The sequence below is a fragment of the Anolis carolinensis genome, unplaced genomic scaffold, assembly GCF_035594765.1.
Source record: "Anolis carolinensis isolate JA03-04 unplaced genomic scaffold, rAnoCar3.1.pri scaffold_10, whole genome shotgun sequence".
Lineage (NCBI taxonomy): Eukaryota > Metazoa > Chordata > Lepidosauria > Squamata > Dactyloidae > Anolis > Anolis carolinensis.
This window is the reverse complement of record NW_026943821.1, coordinates 25,481,775-25,497,349: the sequence shown is the minus strand read 5'-3', so window position 1 is coordinate 25,497,349 and position 15,575 is coordinate 25,481,775. Positions and strand designations below refer to the sequence as shown.

General features: G+C 41.2%; 1 protein-coding gene across 3 annotated transcripts; it reads left to right on the top strand.

Moving 5' to 3' along the window:
* The first annotated feature begins 1,396 nt into the window (after window positions 1–1,396).
* On the top strand, window positions 1,397–14,890 carry pigv (phosphatidylinositol glycan anchor biosynthesis class V). 3 transcript variants are annotated; one of them, XM_008120660.3, is made up of 5 exons: window positions 1,397–1,570; window positions 5,192–5,337; window positions 6,206–6,365; window positions 7,260–8,414; window positions 11,841–14,890. In XM_008120660.3, the coding sequence occupies exons 3-5, from the start codon at window positions 6,279–6,281 to the stop codon at window positions 12,135–12,137; spliced, it is 1,539 nt and encodes a 512-aa protein (XP_008118867.1). In that variant the 5' UTR covers window positions 1,397–1,570; window positions 5,192–5,337; window positions 6,206–6,278; the 3' UTR covers window positions 12,138–14,890. The 3 variants fall into 3 exon arrangements, with proteins under 3 accessions (XP_008118867.1, XP_062818200.1, XP_008118866.1); XM_062962130.1 differs by lacking the exon at window positions 5,192–5,337 and having other exon boundaries at window positions 6,222–6,365; XM_008120659.3 differs by lacking the exon at window positions 5,192–5,337 and having other exon boundaries at window positions 1,398–1,570.
* The last annotated feature ends 685 nt before the right edge of the window (window positions 14,891–15,575 follow it).

Here is a 15,575-nt window from a genome sequence, read left to right as displayed (position 1 = left end):
TTATATTCCGCCCTTCTTTCTCACCCCGAAGGGGACTCAGGGCGGATCACATTACACATATAAGGCAAACATTCAATGCCTTAACATAGAACAGAGACAGAGACAAACGCAGGCTCCGAGCTGGCCTCGAACTCATGACCTCTTGGTCAGAGTGATTTGTTGCAGCTGGCTGCTCACCAGCCTGCGCCACAGCCTGGCCCTCATCCAAATACCCTTTAGGGCTTCCCAGATCTGACTAGACCGGATGCCTTTAGGGCAGTGTTTCTGAACCTGTGGGTCCCCAGGTGTTTGGCCTACAACTCCCAGAAATCCTAGCCAGTTTACCAGCTGTTAGGGTTTTTGGGTGTTGAAGACCAAAATATTTATTTACTACATTTATATCCCGCTCTTCTCACCCCGAAGGGGACTCAGAGCGGCTTACAAATCAAATGAACATACAATATATTATTAGAATAGCACAATATAAGCATTAAATTACTATATTGTACTATATGATTATATGGTAATATTATTAGTAATATTACATTTAATATATAATATATAAATAATATTATATTGTATTAGTAGTAGTATAATATTGTATTCCATTATAATAACATAATATTATATGGATATACAATATAAAGGTAAAGGTTTTCCCCTGACGTTAAGTCCAGCTGTGTCCGACTCGGAGGGTTGGTGCTCATCTCCAGTTCTAAGCTGAAGAGCCGGCGTTGTCCGTAGACACCTCCAAGGTCATGTGGCTGGCATGACTGCATGGAGCACTGTTACCTTCCCGCCAGAGTGGTACCTATTGATCTACTCACATTTGCATGTTTTCGAACTGCTAGGTTGGCAGGAGCTGGGCTAACAGCGGGCGCTCACTCCGCTCCCAGGATTTGAACCTGGAACCTTTTGGTCCGCAAGTTCAGCAGCTCAGCGCTTTAACACACTGAGCTACTGGAGGCTCCTTAAATTATATATATATGTGTGTGTGTGTGTGTGTATAAAATTAGCACAGCATGTTGCTATGGCACAGGAGAAAAGATGGAACTATCTTCCTGGCTCTCAGGTATATCTGGAGACCCACGGGTTGAGAACCACTTCTTTGGGGTATTTAGGCCTTAGAACTGGCCACATTGCTACACAAAGAAGGGGGGACGGGAGGGTGTTAGGAATTGTGGGAGTAGCAGTCCAAATCACCTGTAGGGAGGACCCAAGGTGGCCCATGCCAGCTGTAGTAGTTATTTGCCCTCAGCAAAGATGGCGCCCGCCCCTCGCTTGCTGCTTCAGCCATTCCATGAGGTTCTTCTGCCCTCAACAAAGATGGCGCCCGGCCCTTTGCTTGTGGGCTCTTCTGTTCAAACGCCGGAAGGGGAGCGGTTCTCCGCTATCGCGCATGCGCCACGGAGCCCATGTTGCCGGATGTTTGTCATCGCGGGCCGGAAATGAAGGGAAAGTCTCTCTCTTGAGGATCTGTGAGGGAGAGGAGGCCGGAGGAGTTGAGTCTCGGACGCGAGGGCGGGAGGAAGGCAGGCCTGCGAGAGGGCCCGGGAGTAGGCCTTCCCCACAAAGCGCCTTCGACGGGGAGGTGAGGAGGGCCTCGTGCCATTGGCTGCGGCCTAGCCAATGGGCTCCCTTGTTCTTACTGAGGGCGAGGCTGAGGAGAGATGGGGCCCTGTTGATTCTGCGCCCCGCCCTTCCTGTCGCCTCTTAATAACAATAATAATAATAATAATAAGTTTATTTGTATCCCGCCACCATCTCCCCCGGAGGGGACTCGGGGCGGCTCACAGAAATATCAAATACAAAACAATAACAATATATCAATAAACGATAACATGCACCCATTGTAATATTTGCATATTAACCAAAAAGAATAAAAACACACTTATTAAAAACACAGAATTTTAATTTTAAACAATTTAACAGTGCCTCTTAAGAGCAGTCAGTTGAGTCAAGGAACCAGATATAGATATGCAGGGACAGGCCCATAGCAAAAAAAAATATTTGGGAGGGATTGACACAGGTAACAGGTCCTGAATCCTTGCTCCCTCTTGTCGGCCACAAAGGACAATAGTTTACGCATTTGGCAGAAGTTTCTATCTGTTTTCTTCTGCTTTCTTCCTATTCTCGTTCTTATCATTAATAATAATAATAATAAATAATTTTATTTTCATAATAATAATAATAATGTTTATTTATACCCCGCCTCTATCTCCTCCAAAGGGGACTCGGGGCAGCTCACAGATAATATTACATTAAAAATAGTGACAATAAACAGTACATCAGTAAACAAAAATATACACCAGTTATAAAATTTAAACATTAACTTATGAAAATGAAAACACAATAAGCACGGAATTAAAAACAGCAAAGTTGAGTAATAGACTAGTTAAAGTGCACTTTGTTATAAGTTGTAAACTCAAGATAATAAAGTGCTACAAATTCATTGGAGGTTGATTTGGGATGGGAAAGACCCTAAGTAATATCAAGTTAACCAGGAGAAGTGCGACTGATGCAGGAAAGGTCAAGGAACATAATTAATTATCTGGGTGGGCAGTCTTTATGCCGCCCACCCCCATAATGGAGTGGAGGTATGCCGCCTCCATCTCCCCAACGGGGACTCGGAGCGGCTCACACGGGGGCAAGCCCAATACAATCATATAATATCATAAAATTAACATCAAAGAATGCATTTAAAAACAAATTAAACAAGTCATGATTTAAAATAGACATAATTAAAATATCAAACAATCATCCAAGGCGTTAAAAGGTCCAATATAGGACAACAGTCTGGGCGACAGTCAAACTGATGAAGGGAGTGTCTGTTACAGAATAGAACATACATCAAATAGACACAACAAGCAGGGAAGATAAATCTGAACGGAAATCAAACTAAAGTGACAGGGCAAGTTTCAATGTGGATATGGGCCAGGTTATAACGGACTTGACTACTCAAAAGCACAACGGAACAGCAATGTTTTTAATTGCTTCCGGAAGACGTTTTCCACTGTGAATTAGCAATATGTTTTCAGCCAAGCACAAATTGTTCTGATGGTACTCTGTTTTTTGGTGTCTATTGAAGACTTTGCATTTTTCCATGACACAAATGCTTTAGCCACCAATGCACCAAGCTTCTGATAAGACCTTGACCCCCAAATTCTCCTCCAAACATCACGCAATACTTGCAGAATGCACCTCGTACATGAAATGAGTAAGCTTACCAGGGAAATCTGCTGAACCATTTGGGTTGAAAACTTAGACGCCTCTGCTTATTTTCTTATCCACAGGAAATACGTATCCTGGCGATGGAGTCTGTGGATTTTGCACTAATTGAACTTTCACTTGGTCATCAGAAACAATCTTGTTCAGTGAGGATTTTAATGGCTTCTCTGTGTAGTCTGACATAGTAATTGTTAAGACTGGTCCATTAGGAACATGAAAGGCACTGTAGACTAATTCAACCTGAGAAGTCAGCTATAGCAGAGAACCCGATGAACCATCCTGGACACAGCATATTACTTGAGAACACAGAAATACTGGACCACTATTATCCACTATGTCAGACTGTAGAGAGAAACCACTGAAATCCACAAACATGTGGACAGTTTCATCATAAAGGAGGAAACCATGAAAATGAACAAAATCTGGCTACCAGTATTAAAAAAAACTCTAAAATCAGGACAGTAAATAAAGAACAACACCCAAAAAGCAGGGGAATTCCATACAAGAATCAGTTAGGGCCAGCTAACATCTCCCAATAAAGGATTCTTCCAGGCAGCAACGAGAACATGGAACATGGCCAGCAGCCCAAAAAACTCACAGCAACCATGAAAGCTTTCGATAACACATTTTGATCAAGTTCGGGAAGCTTTGTGACCCAGTAAATCACTGCTAAGCCCTTCTTTCCCTGTGTATTGTCTTGGCCGACTTCATACTATGTGAGCAAAATGGAGCGGAGGTGTGCGTACAAGTTGAGCATCCTTTACCCAGATTACCGGAATGGCCCTCATGAGTGGCTGAGATAGTGACACCTTTGCTTTCTGATGGTTCAGTATACACAAACCTTGTTTCATTTACACAATTATTTAAAATGCTATGTACACTCTTAAGATTTTACATCCCATCCAAAATTAACAGGTCCTTCAAAAAAGCCTCTTTAATCAGACATGTATGAAATCGCATTACATACATTAAGTAATAGGGATCCTTTGCCACATGTACATGTTTTGTACACTGATGAATGATAGCAAGAACTAATGTAAAGTGATCCCATGCTAAACTAGGACACATCCATTGAGTGATTTAGTGGCAAGTCTTTTTCCAAATCAGGCATTTACATCACATGGCCAATAAGATATTATCATTAATTTTCATTCTATAACATAGCAGCATGGCATGCTTTGCCGTGGCGGCCATGATACTACAATAGTCTCCATTTTGGTGGTAGTTTCCTTCTGTCCTTTTCTCCAGACTCAATGGTAGAGTGAGTCACAAGGTAGAGATATCAGGACTCTGTCTTTGTGTCCAGACCTATACCATGCTTAAATGTTTTATCACAGATTCAGTTATTATCAGATAGAGTAGACCTACTTAATCCCAGGGAAATGTATGCTACCTATGTAAATGTGATGCAGTGAATTTACTTTGGTTAAGACTAACATTGTATTTAATTCATGGACAGCTGTCTAAATCATTATTCTAAAGCTGGGCTTAGAATGTATATTTCCATAGACTTAATTTAAGAATGGTGTATGTTAACATTCCTGCTTTAAATCCATGGCTGAAACAGTTTAAAGTATGGGAAGCAAACTACCATCATAGTGGGTGCCTGCTGCCCTCTGGTGGTAACTCATATGCAGTGCTTAACTATGAAGCCATTCCACTATTTCCATTTTAAAGGATTTTTAAAAATTCTGCATTTGGATTATAAATGTGCCCTGTTGATAGTATGGTATGAAAAATGGGGTCAGGGAGAGTAAGAATAGTTTGTTCTTAAAACCAGTGAACAGGCCAGGAACTGGCATTTGCCTGGCATGACATTGCATGAGGTTTTCCTTTGTTCTATTTTAAGTGTTTAATATCATTTGATTTCTATTTTTCCCTCTGTGTTTCACTGCATCATCTTTGGGGGAATGCTTGTGTAATTCTTATAGTGCAAAGAAAAGGCTGCTTGATCGTCACGGTTCTCTTTGTGTTTTCACTGCAGAGAGTTTAACATGTCTTGGCATTCTAGACAAGGTCATATACATAGACTTGCTTTCTCTTACACAAAAACAAGAATCTTCCTTCCTCACATGGTGGTAGGATCTGTCGAAAGGGAAGCCTTGTATCTCTCAACAACCCAGAAGAGAGGTGTGTGCAGTGTGTCTGTGTATTTTGCATGCAGGCATATTCCGTATACCTCCTTGCATCCCTGTAAATGAAGTCCTAATTTCTCAGTATTGGAGTGTATGTATGAGAGCAGATTATGCAAACGCAATGGTGGCTGTGTAGATTTTGCAGGTTCAAATGTAGTCCAGCACTCAAGACTTCTTAATGGGGCGCTACATCCACGGTTGATAGGCCTGTCAGTTTTATTAGCCATGATAGCTAAATGGATCTTGCTGGCTCAGAGGCAGCATATTTTTTACTACCAGGAAAAGGGCTGAATGAGAATTTGAGCGAGCGCTTTGTCCAGAACTAACTACTGCACCACTGTAATTCTCTTATTCTGGTGTGTGAGTGCTAGCATCATTATTTGCCTTTTTATTTACAGTCATGCTGCTGTTTTAACTCAACAACAAATAATTCTGTTGGCCAAGGCCATGATAAAAAGGCACAAAATGTACAGAATAATACCTTCAAAGCAAACAAGAAACAGAAAACACCAAAGACCATTATCATGCTCGCACAAAGAGTGAAAACAATGTGAATTATCAATAATTGCAGATGCATTTTAGGGAGAAAGGGTCAAATTAGCACTTTGAGTCTATTTTATTTAGCTCTCTCTTTTTGATCTTATTTGCAACCAAAGCAAAAAGGGACACTTTATATGTTACCTATTCATTAAAGTCGCCCAGCAAAAGCTCAACCATTTCTACAAGCGTATTTCCATTTTCATTTATTAATAAGAGTTTGAAAATATTTCTCTCGGGTCACTCACTATACAGAAGACAACTTAACATATAATGCACAATGTTTTATTAACCTGCACACCATTGGCTTTGTGATCTGATTTCAGGTTTTGAAATTTCCAGATGGGATTCCCTGCATGAAAGGCAGCAGTGAACCACTTGATCCCGTCAAAGGCTAGGATGCTGCCGAGGAATGGGAGAGACCCACGTCGCCGAGAGGTGCTCCAGTTTGCATTGTTTTGCAGAGCTGTCACATTGCTCCTCCAGGCAAGTCCTTGAGCACCGGGCACAGATCATGGATGTTGCTTAAATGTAATTGGAACATGGGTCCCGCTTATTTAGTTTTTGTTTTGTTTTTCCTGCAACAGAGTATCCTATGTGTATGTATATGTGTGTGTGGGAGGGGATAATTCTGTTGCTTCTCTATGTTAGGAGTGCCTCAACATTCTAGGTATAGGGAAGAATTCTGTACAACCGAGCAGATGATTAAAGAGGGACCAAGATAGGAGCAGTGAATCATATTGATATGTAGGAGGAAGGCTATTCTGTACATCTGTGTACTTAGCTACAGAAATCTTTAATTGATTTTTTCTGCATAATTTCTCTGGCCTCAATAGTTTGGAAACTATATTGAACATATTTTCTGATGTGTTTCTATTATTATAATGAGAACTGAAAACCTAAAGCACATTTGGGGAATTTCAGTAACCATATTGGGGATCAAGATTCCATGTAGAACAACCATCTTAATGTGGTGCCTGGAAAGCTTACTAAGAAAGCAATGGCTCTTCTTTGCTGCTTGTCCACCAGTGTTTCTATTATGTCTGCTCACGTTAACTTCCATTGAGTTTCCGTAAGGTCCTTGAATGTTTAAATTTTTATTTATTCAACTACTTCTGCCTTGCCCTGCAGCAGAAGAACTCAAGTTCTTTGGAAACTTGCCAGAGCAAATGTGTGTGAATCAACTCTTTTTTGTAAAACATTGTAAAAGGAACCGAGTGACTTTTCCATTCATATATTACAATAGAAAAGTTATTTATGTTGAATATCTTGCTCCCTGCAACCAAAAGGTGATCTGGAATGCAGGAGAAGCAATGCACAGAAGAATAAATATACTGTACATTGACGAGTGAATTACATTTTCTGCTTCTTTCCATTTAGGCCCTTTTCAACGTTTTGATCCCGGATCATGTTGCTGATGCTTTCTCGCCACCACGCTGGTCAGAGACTGGGTTTGCAGACTGGCTATTGGAATGGCTCCTGGGAGGCTTATCCCACTGGGATGCAGAGCACTTTTTGTTCATTGCTGAGCATGGCTACGTGTATGAGCATAATTGTGCCTTCTTCCCTCTCTTTCCCCTGAGCCTGCGAGTAGCAGCAGAAACGGCCCTGTGGCCCTTCCATGGCTTCCTGTGTCTCCGGAGCCGCCTGCTCCTTTCTGCAGCTCTTCTCAACAGTCTTTTCTCTGTCTTAGCATCCTGGGTTCTGTATGAGCTAAGTTGTCTAGTCCTACGGTGTCGCAGGAGGGCTTTCCTCTCAGCCATCCTCTTTTGCCTCACCCCAGCTAACGTCTTTATGGCAGCTGCCTATTCAGAAAGCATGTTTGCCCTTCTTGTGTTTGCTGCAATGTGGCAGCTGGAAAATGGGCAGCGTTGGGCCAGCGTCCTTCTCTTCTCTCTAGCCACTGGGGTACGCTCCAATGGACTAATCAATGCTGGATTCCTTCTCTATTCCCAGACAAAATGCTTTGCCTCCCAACTCCAGGCAAAGACTGGAACTGGAATAAAACTGTTGCAGAACATAGGTCACTTCCTAAGCATGGCAGCTTCTGCGGCAGTGATGTCTGCCTTTGTTTTCCTACCTTTTGCTTTGTTTCAGTTCTATGCTTACCATCGGTTCTGCAAACCCAGTGAACATGCGGTGCCAGGAATGCTGTTGCAGCTGGCTGTTGACAAAGGCTATCATGTAGCAAGCGTGAATAATGGTGAACAGCCATGGTGCTCCTGGAATTTTCCTGTGCTCTATATCTATATTCAAGATGCTTACTGGAATGTTGGTTTCCTCCGGTACTTTGAACTCAAACAGATCCCCAACTTTATACTTGCTTCACCTACTATTTTGCTGGGATCTTGGTCAGTTTGGTGGTATGTGACAGCAAACTCTTGGCATTGCCTGACACTTGGCCTGGTGAAAAGAAAGAGTGGAATGAAGAGAGAAGACAAGCCGGCTGCTGGTTTCTCCTCTCCTGCTGTATTTGTTTACATGGTCCACGCAGCAGCTTTGTTGATATTTGGAACTTTTTGCATGCACGTACAGGTAAGTCTGGCAGGTTTTTAAAGGGCTGTCACCAGGCTGCCCAAAATAAGGAAAGAGGGTGGTTGCTTCTGAATGGCTCCTGAGCCAAGAAAGATGTACCCAGTTTAGTGCTGTCAGTCTTAACTAGCAGTTACTTCTTGAACTCTTCATAAGGGGCCATAAATAATTCAGGTGGAAAGATGCAGCAAGAAGCCAGGACTGACATCTTGATCTGATGGGGTAACTGTCTGAAACTTGTTTCATTTCCATATGACATTTTTTAAAGGTGTATATCTAAGATGTTTTAGATATATGCCTGAAAATATAAAGTGTAAAGTGATAAAATTTTGGACTTTCTCTGCTCTGCTGATCTGAAATCCTTTAATGGGATTTAACTTGACGTGCCTTGTATGCTGAGAATGTGTGCTGATAATATAGTTTTAGCACACATTAAGGCAGACTGCTCCAGCTAAGCGCATACTAGTTGTTCTGGACTGCGACTTCCACTATCCTGGCCACCAGGCATACTGGAGTGCTAATGGGAACTAGTCCAACATATCTTTGCTTCCCCTAATGTTGCTGTACTGAAGCTTCCATTAATCCTCTCCATGATGGGAACTGCAGGTCAAAAATATGCAGAGGGCTGCCGTGGCGTATTACTGATCTATGGCCTAGGGAACTTTGAGAGTGGGGTTTATTTGACTCGGCCTTGACTAGTTAGTCACAGGTTGCAAGACTCAGTAGATACTGCTTTTCCTTTTTAAGTGACTCATAGTAATTTCAAGGGAAGAAAGTTCAAAGAAAGAAGAAGTAGGAAAATTCCCTAGATTATCAACAGAGAGTGTTGCCCTTTTGTTTGTGTACTCCTCTGGTGATTCTTCTTTCAGCCTGAGGGTCAACTGCTGAGAGTTATGGCAGAAGATACACATATGAAAATTATGTCCCAAAAGTAAAGTTTCAGACATTCAATAGACTCAGGACCTCATCCCATGAGCAGGGGCAAAGTGGAGGGAACTGTTTTACTCCGTTCCCTCCCATCGAGTTCTGTCTTTTTCGCTTCCTCCCATCAAAATACATTCTGTTAGCCCCACCTTCTGCCAACCTTAGTTCGAAAACATGTAAATGTGAGTAGATTAATAGGTACCGCTCCGGCGGGACGGTAACGGCACTCCATGCAGTCATGCCTATGGCCACATGATCTTGGAGGTGTCTACAGACAACGGCGACTCTTTGGCTTAGAAATGGAGATGAGCACCAACCCCAGTCAGACATAACTAGACTTAATATCAGGGGGAAACCTTTACCTAAGGTATTTATTAGAGCCAAACCAATTGGGACAAAATTATAAACCTTAAAAAGCCATTGTGGGTTTTTAAAAAATACAGATATGTACAGTAACAGATTTTTATAGATAGATACAACTACTAATTAATTTGTCAGAGGTTTGGAGGACGTATATGTTGCCCAGCTTTTAGCCTTGAACAATGGGTGATTTTTTAAAAACATCCCAAGTTGCTTGTTGACAGCCCAGTTCTTATTGACCGGAATGAAATGGTTTGACTTTTCCTCATAGCTTGCCTGAAGCCTATCTTTCTACACCTTCTAATTCTCACATATCACTTGTCAATTTCCCCTGCAGCGGTTTCTTTCTTTCAAATGACTGCTGTATTGTGTTCCACCCCACAGCTGAATGCGTTTGTTATGTGAATAGCACTATTGACGTACAAAATGTGTTTACAGTTTTTCCTTAGAACAGCCAACAAAGCAACATATTACTCCGTTTCGTAAGCAGGAGATGGCATCATTTATTGCTATTATTTGCCAGTTCCCATCTTACATGTCGCACTCTTGTATAGAATTAAATCAAAACGGACAAGTTGCTTCCTGCAAGGAAGTGGCAGCTTAATTTTTTATTACAGAGAAATACCAATGATAGTGATCAGATGAAGAATGTGTGGATGCAGTGATGTGTATCGAGCCTTTATTTCTGTAAAGCAGCCACTGCCGATCTGGTGGTTTCCAGACGGATTGGACTACAATCCCTACCATCCACACACAGCTGGGAACTGTGGGGTTGTAGCCTAGTCCACAGAGAACTGGATTGAAAATAGCTGCTGTAAGAGGGTCAGACCTGGGTTTGAGCACTGGGTGCCTTTAAGTAAGTCACACTCTCTCAGCCTCAGACAAAAACAAAGGCAAACCCCCTTTGAATAAATCTTGACAAGTAAACTCCTTGGGGTCATCCTAAGTCTGAAACGACTTGAAGGCACACAAAAACAACAATCCAATTTAATCATTAATTATACCTTGATTGGAAAGTGAGTTGCTAAAAACCTTTTTGCGCCCCAAGAGGCTTAGCCTATCTAATTTTGACGCCTTGCTACTGGGATAGATCTTGTGTTTCAGGTCTCATACAGGAGCCCCTACTAGACTGCTGTTGTGGTTGAAAGTAGATCTCTATCATTTAAAAGTAGGCTTCCTACTTCCAGAAGTTAATAGATATGTGGGCTGGAGGGTAGAAGAAGGACTTGCAAGAAATGTTCAGGATTCCATCCATCCAAAGCCCAATAATAATAATAATAATAATAATAATAATAATAATAATAAAAAATACATCACACAGTCCTAGACACTTGGGAAGTGTGCGACTTGTGATTTTGTGATATGAAATCCAGCATATCTATCTTGTTTGCTGTGTCATACAATAATAATAATAATAATAATAATAATAATAATAATAATAATAATAATAAGTACAGGTGATCCCGGTGGTGATCGGCACATTGGGTGCCGTGCCAAAAGATCTGTCGGCATTTGGAAACAATAGACATTGACAAAATTACGATCTGTCAACTGCAAAAGGCCACCCTACTGGGATCTGCGCGCATCATCCAAAAACACATCAGTCCTAAACGCTTGGGAGGTGTTAGACTTGTGATTTTGTGATACGAAATCCAATCATACTCTGTCTTTGTGTCAATAATAATAATAATAATATGAAACTTTATTTATATTCCGCCCCATCTCCTCAAGGGGACTCAGGGCAGATTCCAACATACAATGGCAAAAATTCAATGCCTCTGTAAACAAATACTGACATAAAATCCCAGATGTAAGTTATTACATTCAATTTTTATTCTTAATGATTTTTCACCTACCTATGACTCTTTGCATCCTATGACTGCTGTACAGTGAGTTTTTGTTAAGGCAACATTTTTGTCAAAATAGAAGAGGAGAAGGGTAACAATATATATTGTTCCATGTGTATTAATGCATTAATGTATAATGCAAATTGTTTCTTAACTGTTTATGTTTTTATTGTATTGTTTTTATCGGCATTGAATTTTTGCCAGATCTGTAAGCCGCCTTGAGTCTCTCTGGGTGAGAAAGGCGGTATAGAAATGACATAAATAAATAATATTGTTATCCTGCCTTTTTTTTCAACAGGTCCTAACCCGTTTTTTGGGCTCCTCATCTCCGGTCCTTTATTGGTTTTCTGCTCAACTGCTTTACGACCATGAACCTTTACTGCAGAGCAGGGCTGCAGATCCTTGCTGTGGAAGGGTCCGCTCTGAGAAAACCCCATTGAATGACTCTCTTTGGGACAGAAAGGAAAACGTAGTGCTGGCGCTTCTGAGCAACTGGAGAAAAACTACGTCTCTCACCCAGTGCATTCTAGGATATGGACTTTCCTATTGGTTCCTGGGTCTGGCCCTTCATTGCAATTTTTTTCCTTGGACATAAGTGTTTTAAAACAAGGGAAGCGAGTTTGTTGAACTCTAATTGGGCTGCAGTTGGCTGGATTGGGGCTCTACTAATCTTGATGGAAGAGCATGTTAGAAACTAAATGTTGTGGATTAAATAAAATTAAGGGGGATGTTTAATTTTCCCAACAGATGCACTATTACCGTATATACTCGAGTATAAGCCGAACCGAATATAAGCCGAGGCACCTAATTTTACCACAAAAACTGGGAAAACGTATTGACTTGAGTATAAGACGAGGGTGGGAAATGCAGCAGCTACGGGTCAAATTCAAAAATAAAAATAGATATTAATAAAATTGCATTCTTTGAGGCATCAGTATGTTAATGCTTTTGAATATTTATATAAAACTGTAATTTAAGATAATAATAAGACTGTCTGTTATAAGATAAGACTGTCCAACTCTGAATACCTATATACTCAAATATAAGCCGACCTGAATAGAAGCCGGCCAGGACCCTCACTCGAGTATAAGCTGAGGTGAGCTTTTTCAGCCCTAAAAAAAGGGGTGAAAAACTAGGCTTATACTCGAGTAATATACAGTATATTTATATAGACACCTGAGACAAAGAGGTTACGAGGTTGCATTTAGAAAAGAGAAGGGCAGTGGGAGTGCAGGTGGGTGATAAGAATGATAGGAAAATAGAGGCTTTTTGTTTAGATGGATGTGCAGATATATGCATCATCATAGGCCAAATACTCATGGCTGATCATGACTGTCTTCCAAGGGTAACGTCTTGGTGATGGGTTCATAAGTGACTGTATGGTAAATGATAGAAATACAGTAGAGTCTCACTTAACCGACATTCACTTATCCAATACAGTCTGCCTTTTAGTAGTCAATGTTTTTGTAGTCAATGTTTTCAATATATTGTTATGTTTTGGTGCTAAATTCGTAAATACAGTAATTACTACATACATTACTGCATATTGAACTACTTTTTCTGTCACATTTGTTGCAAAACATGATGTTTTGGTGCTTAATTTGTAAAATCATAATCTAATTTGATGTTTAATAGGCTTTTCCTTAATTTCTCCTTATTATGCAACATATTCGCTTATCCAACGTTCTGCTGGCCCGTTTATGTTGGATAAGTGAGACTCTACTGTACAGATAAAGAGTGGAATGTATAATAGAGATTAAAGGAATCAATGTCTCCTGTATTATAAATGTATCACAATTGTACTTACTCGGTTTATATAATAATAAATATATATATTTTTAAAAAACTGATAAAATAAAGGAGCACAAGCAGCTAAATAATTTTAGACCGAAAACGGGCAACAGCGACCGCATTGTCTGTAGCTTGAAACAGTTCTTCCTCTTGTGCATGAGGCAGAACATTGAGGTCAAGCATACAGGTGCTGTGTTGTTTGTTCTACTCCACAATCGCACAAGGCGGAGGATTCTAGGTAGCACCATTTTGCCAGGCTGGGCTACCACTAAGTTTCCGTAGGATATTATTGCGTGCAGCCACTTTGTGCTTGCAGGCCAGAAAAAAAATTCGGGTGGGGCTGACATTTTTTCCTCCCAATATGACTTTTCAGGTCAGTGTCTCCTGATCTGGCACAAGATCTCACTTGACCTCCGCTGGGAAGTAGCAGCCAGCAATGAAAGAACCAAGGCAGTGACATCTCCAGCCCATCTCCTGTTCGGGTATCAGCCAGCACTCCAACGCCTTAAATCAAGAAATAGCTAAGATCTACAGAGATACTCACAGGAACACCTCAGCAAGCAAAAGTCCAAAAGTGGCAGGCTAAAACCAAGAACCTCAATCAGTGGCTGAGACGGGATGAGACCAGAAGACTAGGCGACTTGGAAGGTGCTGAACAGACCACGAGATGCTGAGCCAAGGTTAAGAAAAGTGGAGTCCACGACATGCGAGTGTGGAGAAGCGCAAACCACAGACCACTGACTCCAAGGCAGCCTGGGCCCTGCCACGCGCACAAGGGAGGACCTTCTCACAGTGACACCAGAGGCACTCCCAAGTGGCCAGATTCTGGCCAAAGGACATTTAGTGTGGGTTGTTGGAGTGGTCAAGCATTTCTGTGTTCTCAAATAATATCCTGTGTCCAAGTTGGTTCATCAAGTGCTCTGCTGTGGCTGATTTCTCTGGTTGAGTGAGTCTGCCGTGCCTCTCATGTTCTTTGACTCATGCTTGACCACTCCAACAACTATCATGTCCGACTACACAGAGAAGCCACTGAAATCCACAAACATGTGGACAACTTCAACAGAAAGGAGGAAACCATGAAAATGAACAAAATATGGCTCCCAGTATTAAAAAACTAAAAAAATCAGAACAGTAAATAAGAAGCAACACTGAAAACAGGGGAGTTCCAGACATGGGAACCAGGGGCAGCTAACGACTCTGAACATAGGATGGCCCCAGCCAGGAAGAAGCCAGGAGACACTGCACTTTATTCCTCTGCCCCAAAGCATTTTAGAATATAACCTTGTATTTTAGTTCTAGTAGTCCCTCCAGGCCATCCTCTCCTCCATCCCAGTGGTCTTTTTTCTTTTCAGATTCATATGATATTTGAGTGATTATATTCCTTTTGTTTATGTGATTGTTTTAGTCAATTGTTATGTTTTGTTTTTAATTCTTCCAGCGTTTTATATTGTTTTCAGTGTTTTATTGTACAATGTTTTATGCCGATTTTATATTGGAAACCACCCTGAGTCCCGTTCGGGAGAGAGGGCGGTATACAAATAAACTTTTACTTACTTACTTACTTACTATTCAATGCTAATCAAGGTGATTAACTACAACATTCACACTGGCCTCCAATTGACAGGAGTTCTTCTCTCATCCTGGACTTTCCACAGATACAGTAGAGTCTCACTTATCCAAGACTCGCTTATCCAACGTTCTGGATTATCCAACGCATTTTTGTAGTCAATGTTTTCAATACATTGTGATATTTTGGTGCTAAATTCATAAATACAGTAATTACTACATAGCATTACTGCATATTGAACTACTTTTTCTGTCAAATTGGTTGTTAAGCATCATGTTTTGGTGCTTAATTTGTAAAATCATAACTTAATTTGATGTTTAATAGGCTTTTCCTTAATCCCTCCTTATTATCCAACATATTCGCTTATCCAACATTCTGCCGGCCCGTTTATGTTGGATAAGTGAGACTCTACTGTATATATAAACCTTCCTTGCTTAGTTTCTCCATACCTCACAACCTCTGGGGATGCCTGCCTTAGATGTGGGCGAAACGTCAGGAGAGAATGCTTATGGAACATGGCCAGACAGCCCGGAAAACATCCCGGCCATGAAAGCCTTCGACAACACATTACAAATGTACCTCGATTCGCATCTGACACGATAAATAAACAAACAGGAAAGGAGGAGGAAGGCGGCATGGCGGCCTCCTCTGAGGGGAATGGGCGGGAACTCTGAG

Excerpts from the sequence above, each read along its gene's own strand:
- pigv (XM_062962130.1), top strand. The coding sequence starts at position 6,279 with ATGCTGCCGAGGAATGGGAGAGACCCACGTCGCCGAGAGGTGCTCCAG. Across the intron at positions 6,366-7,259 it reads CTGTCACATTGCTCCTCCAG|GCCCTTTTCAACGTTTTGAT; the intron begins GCAAGTCCTTGA and ends CTTTCCATTTAG. Across the intron at positions 8,415-11,840 it reads CTTTTTGCATGCACGTACAG|GTCCTAACCCGTTTTTTGGG; the intron begins GTAAGTCTGGCA and ends TTTTTTCAACAG.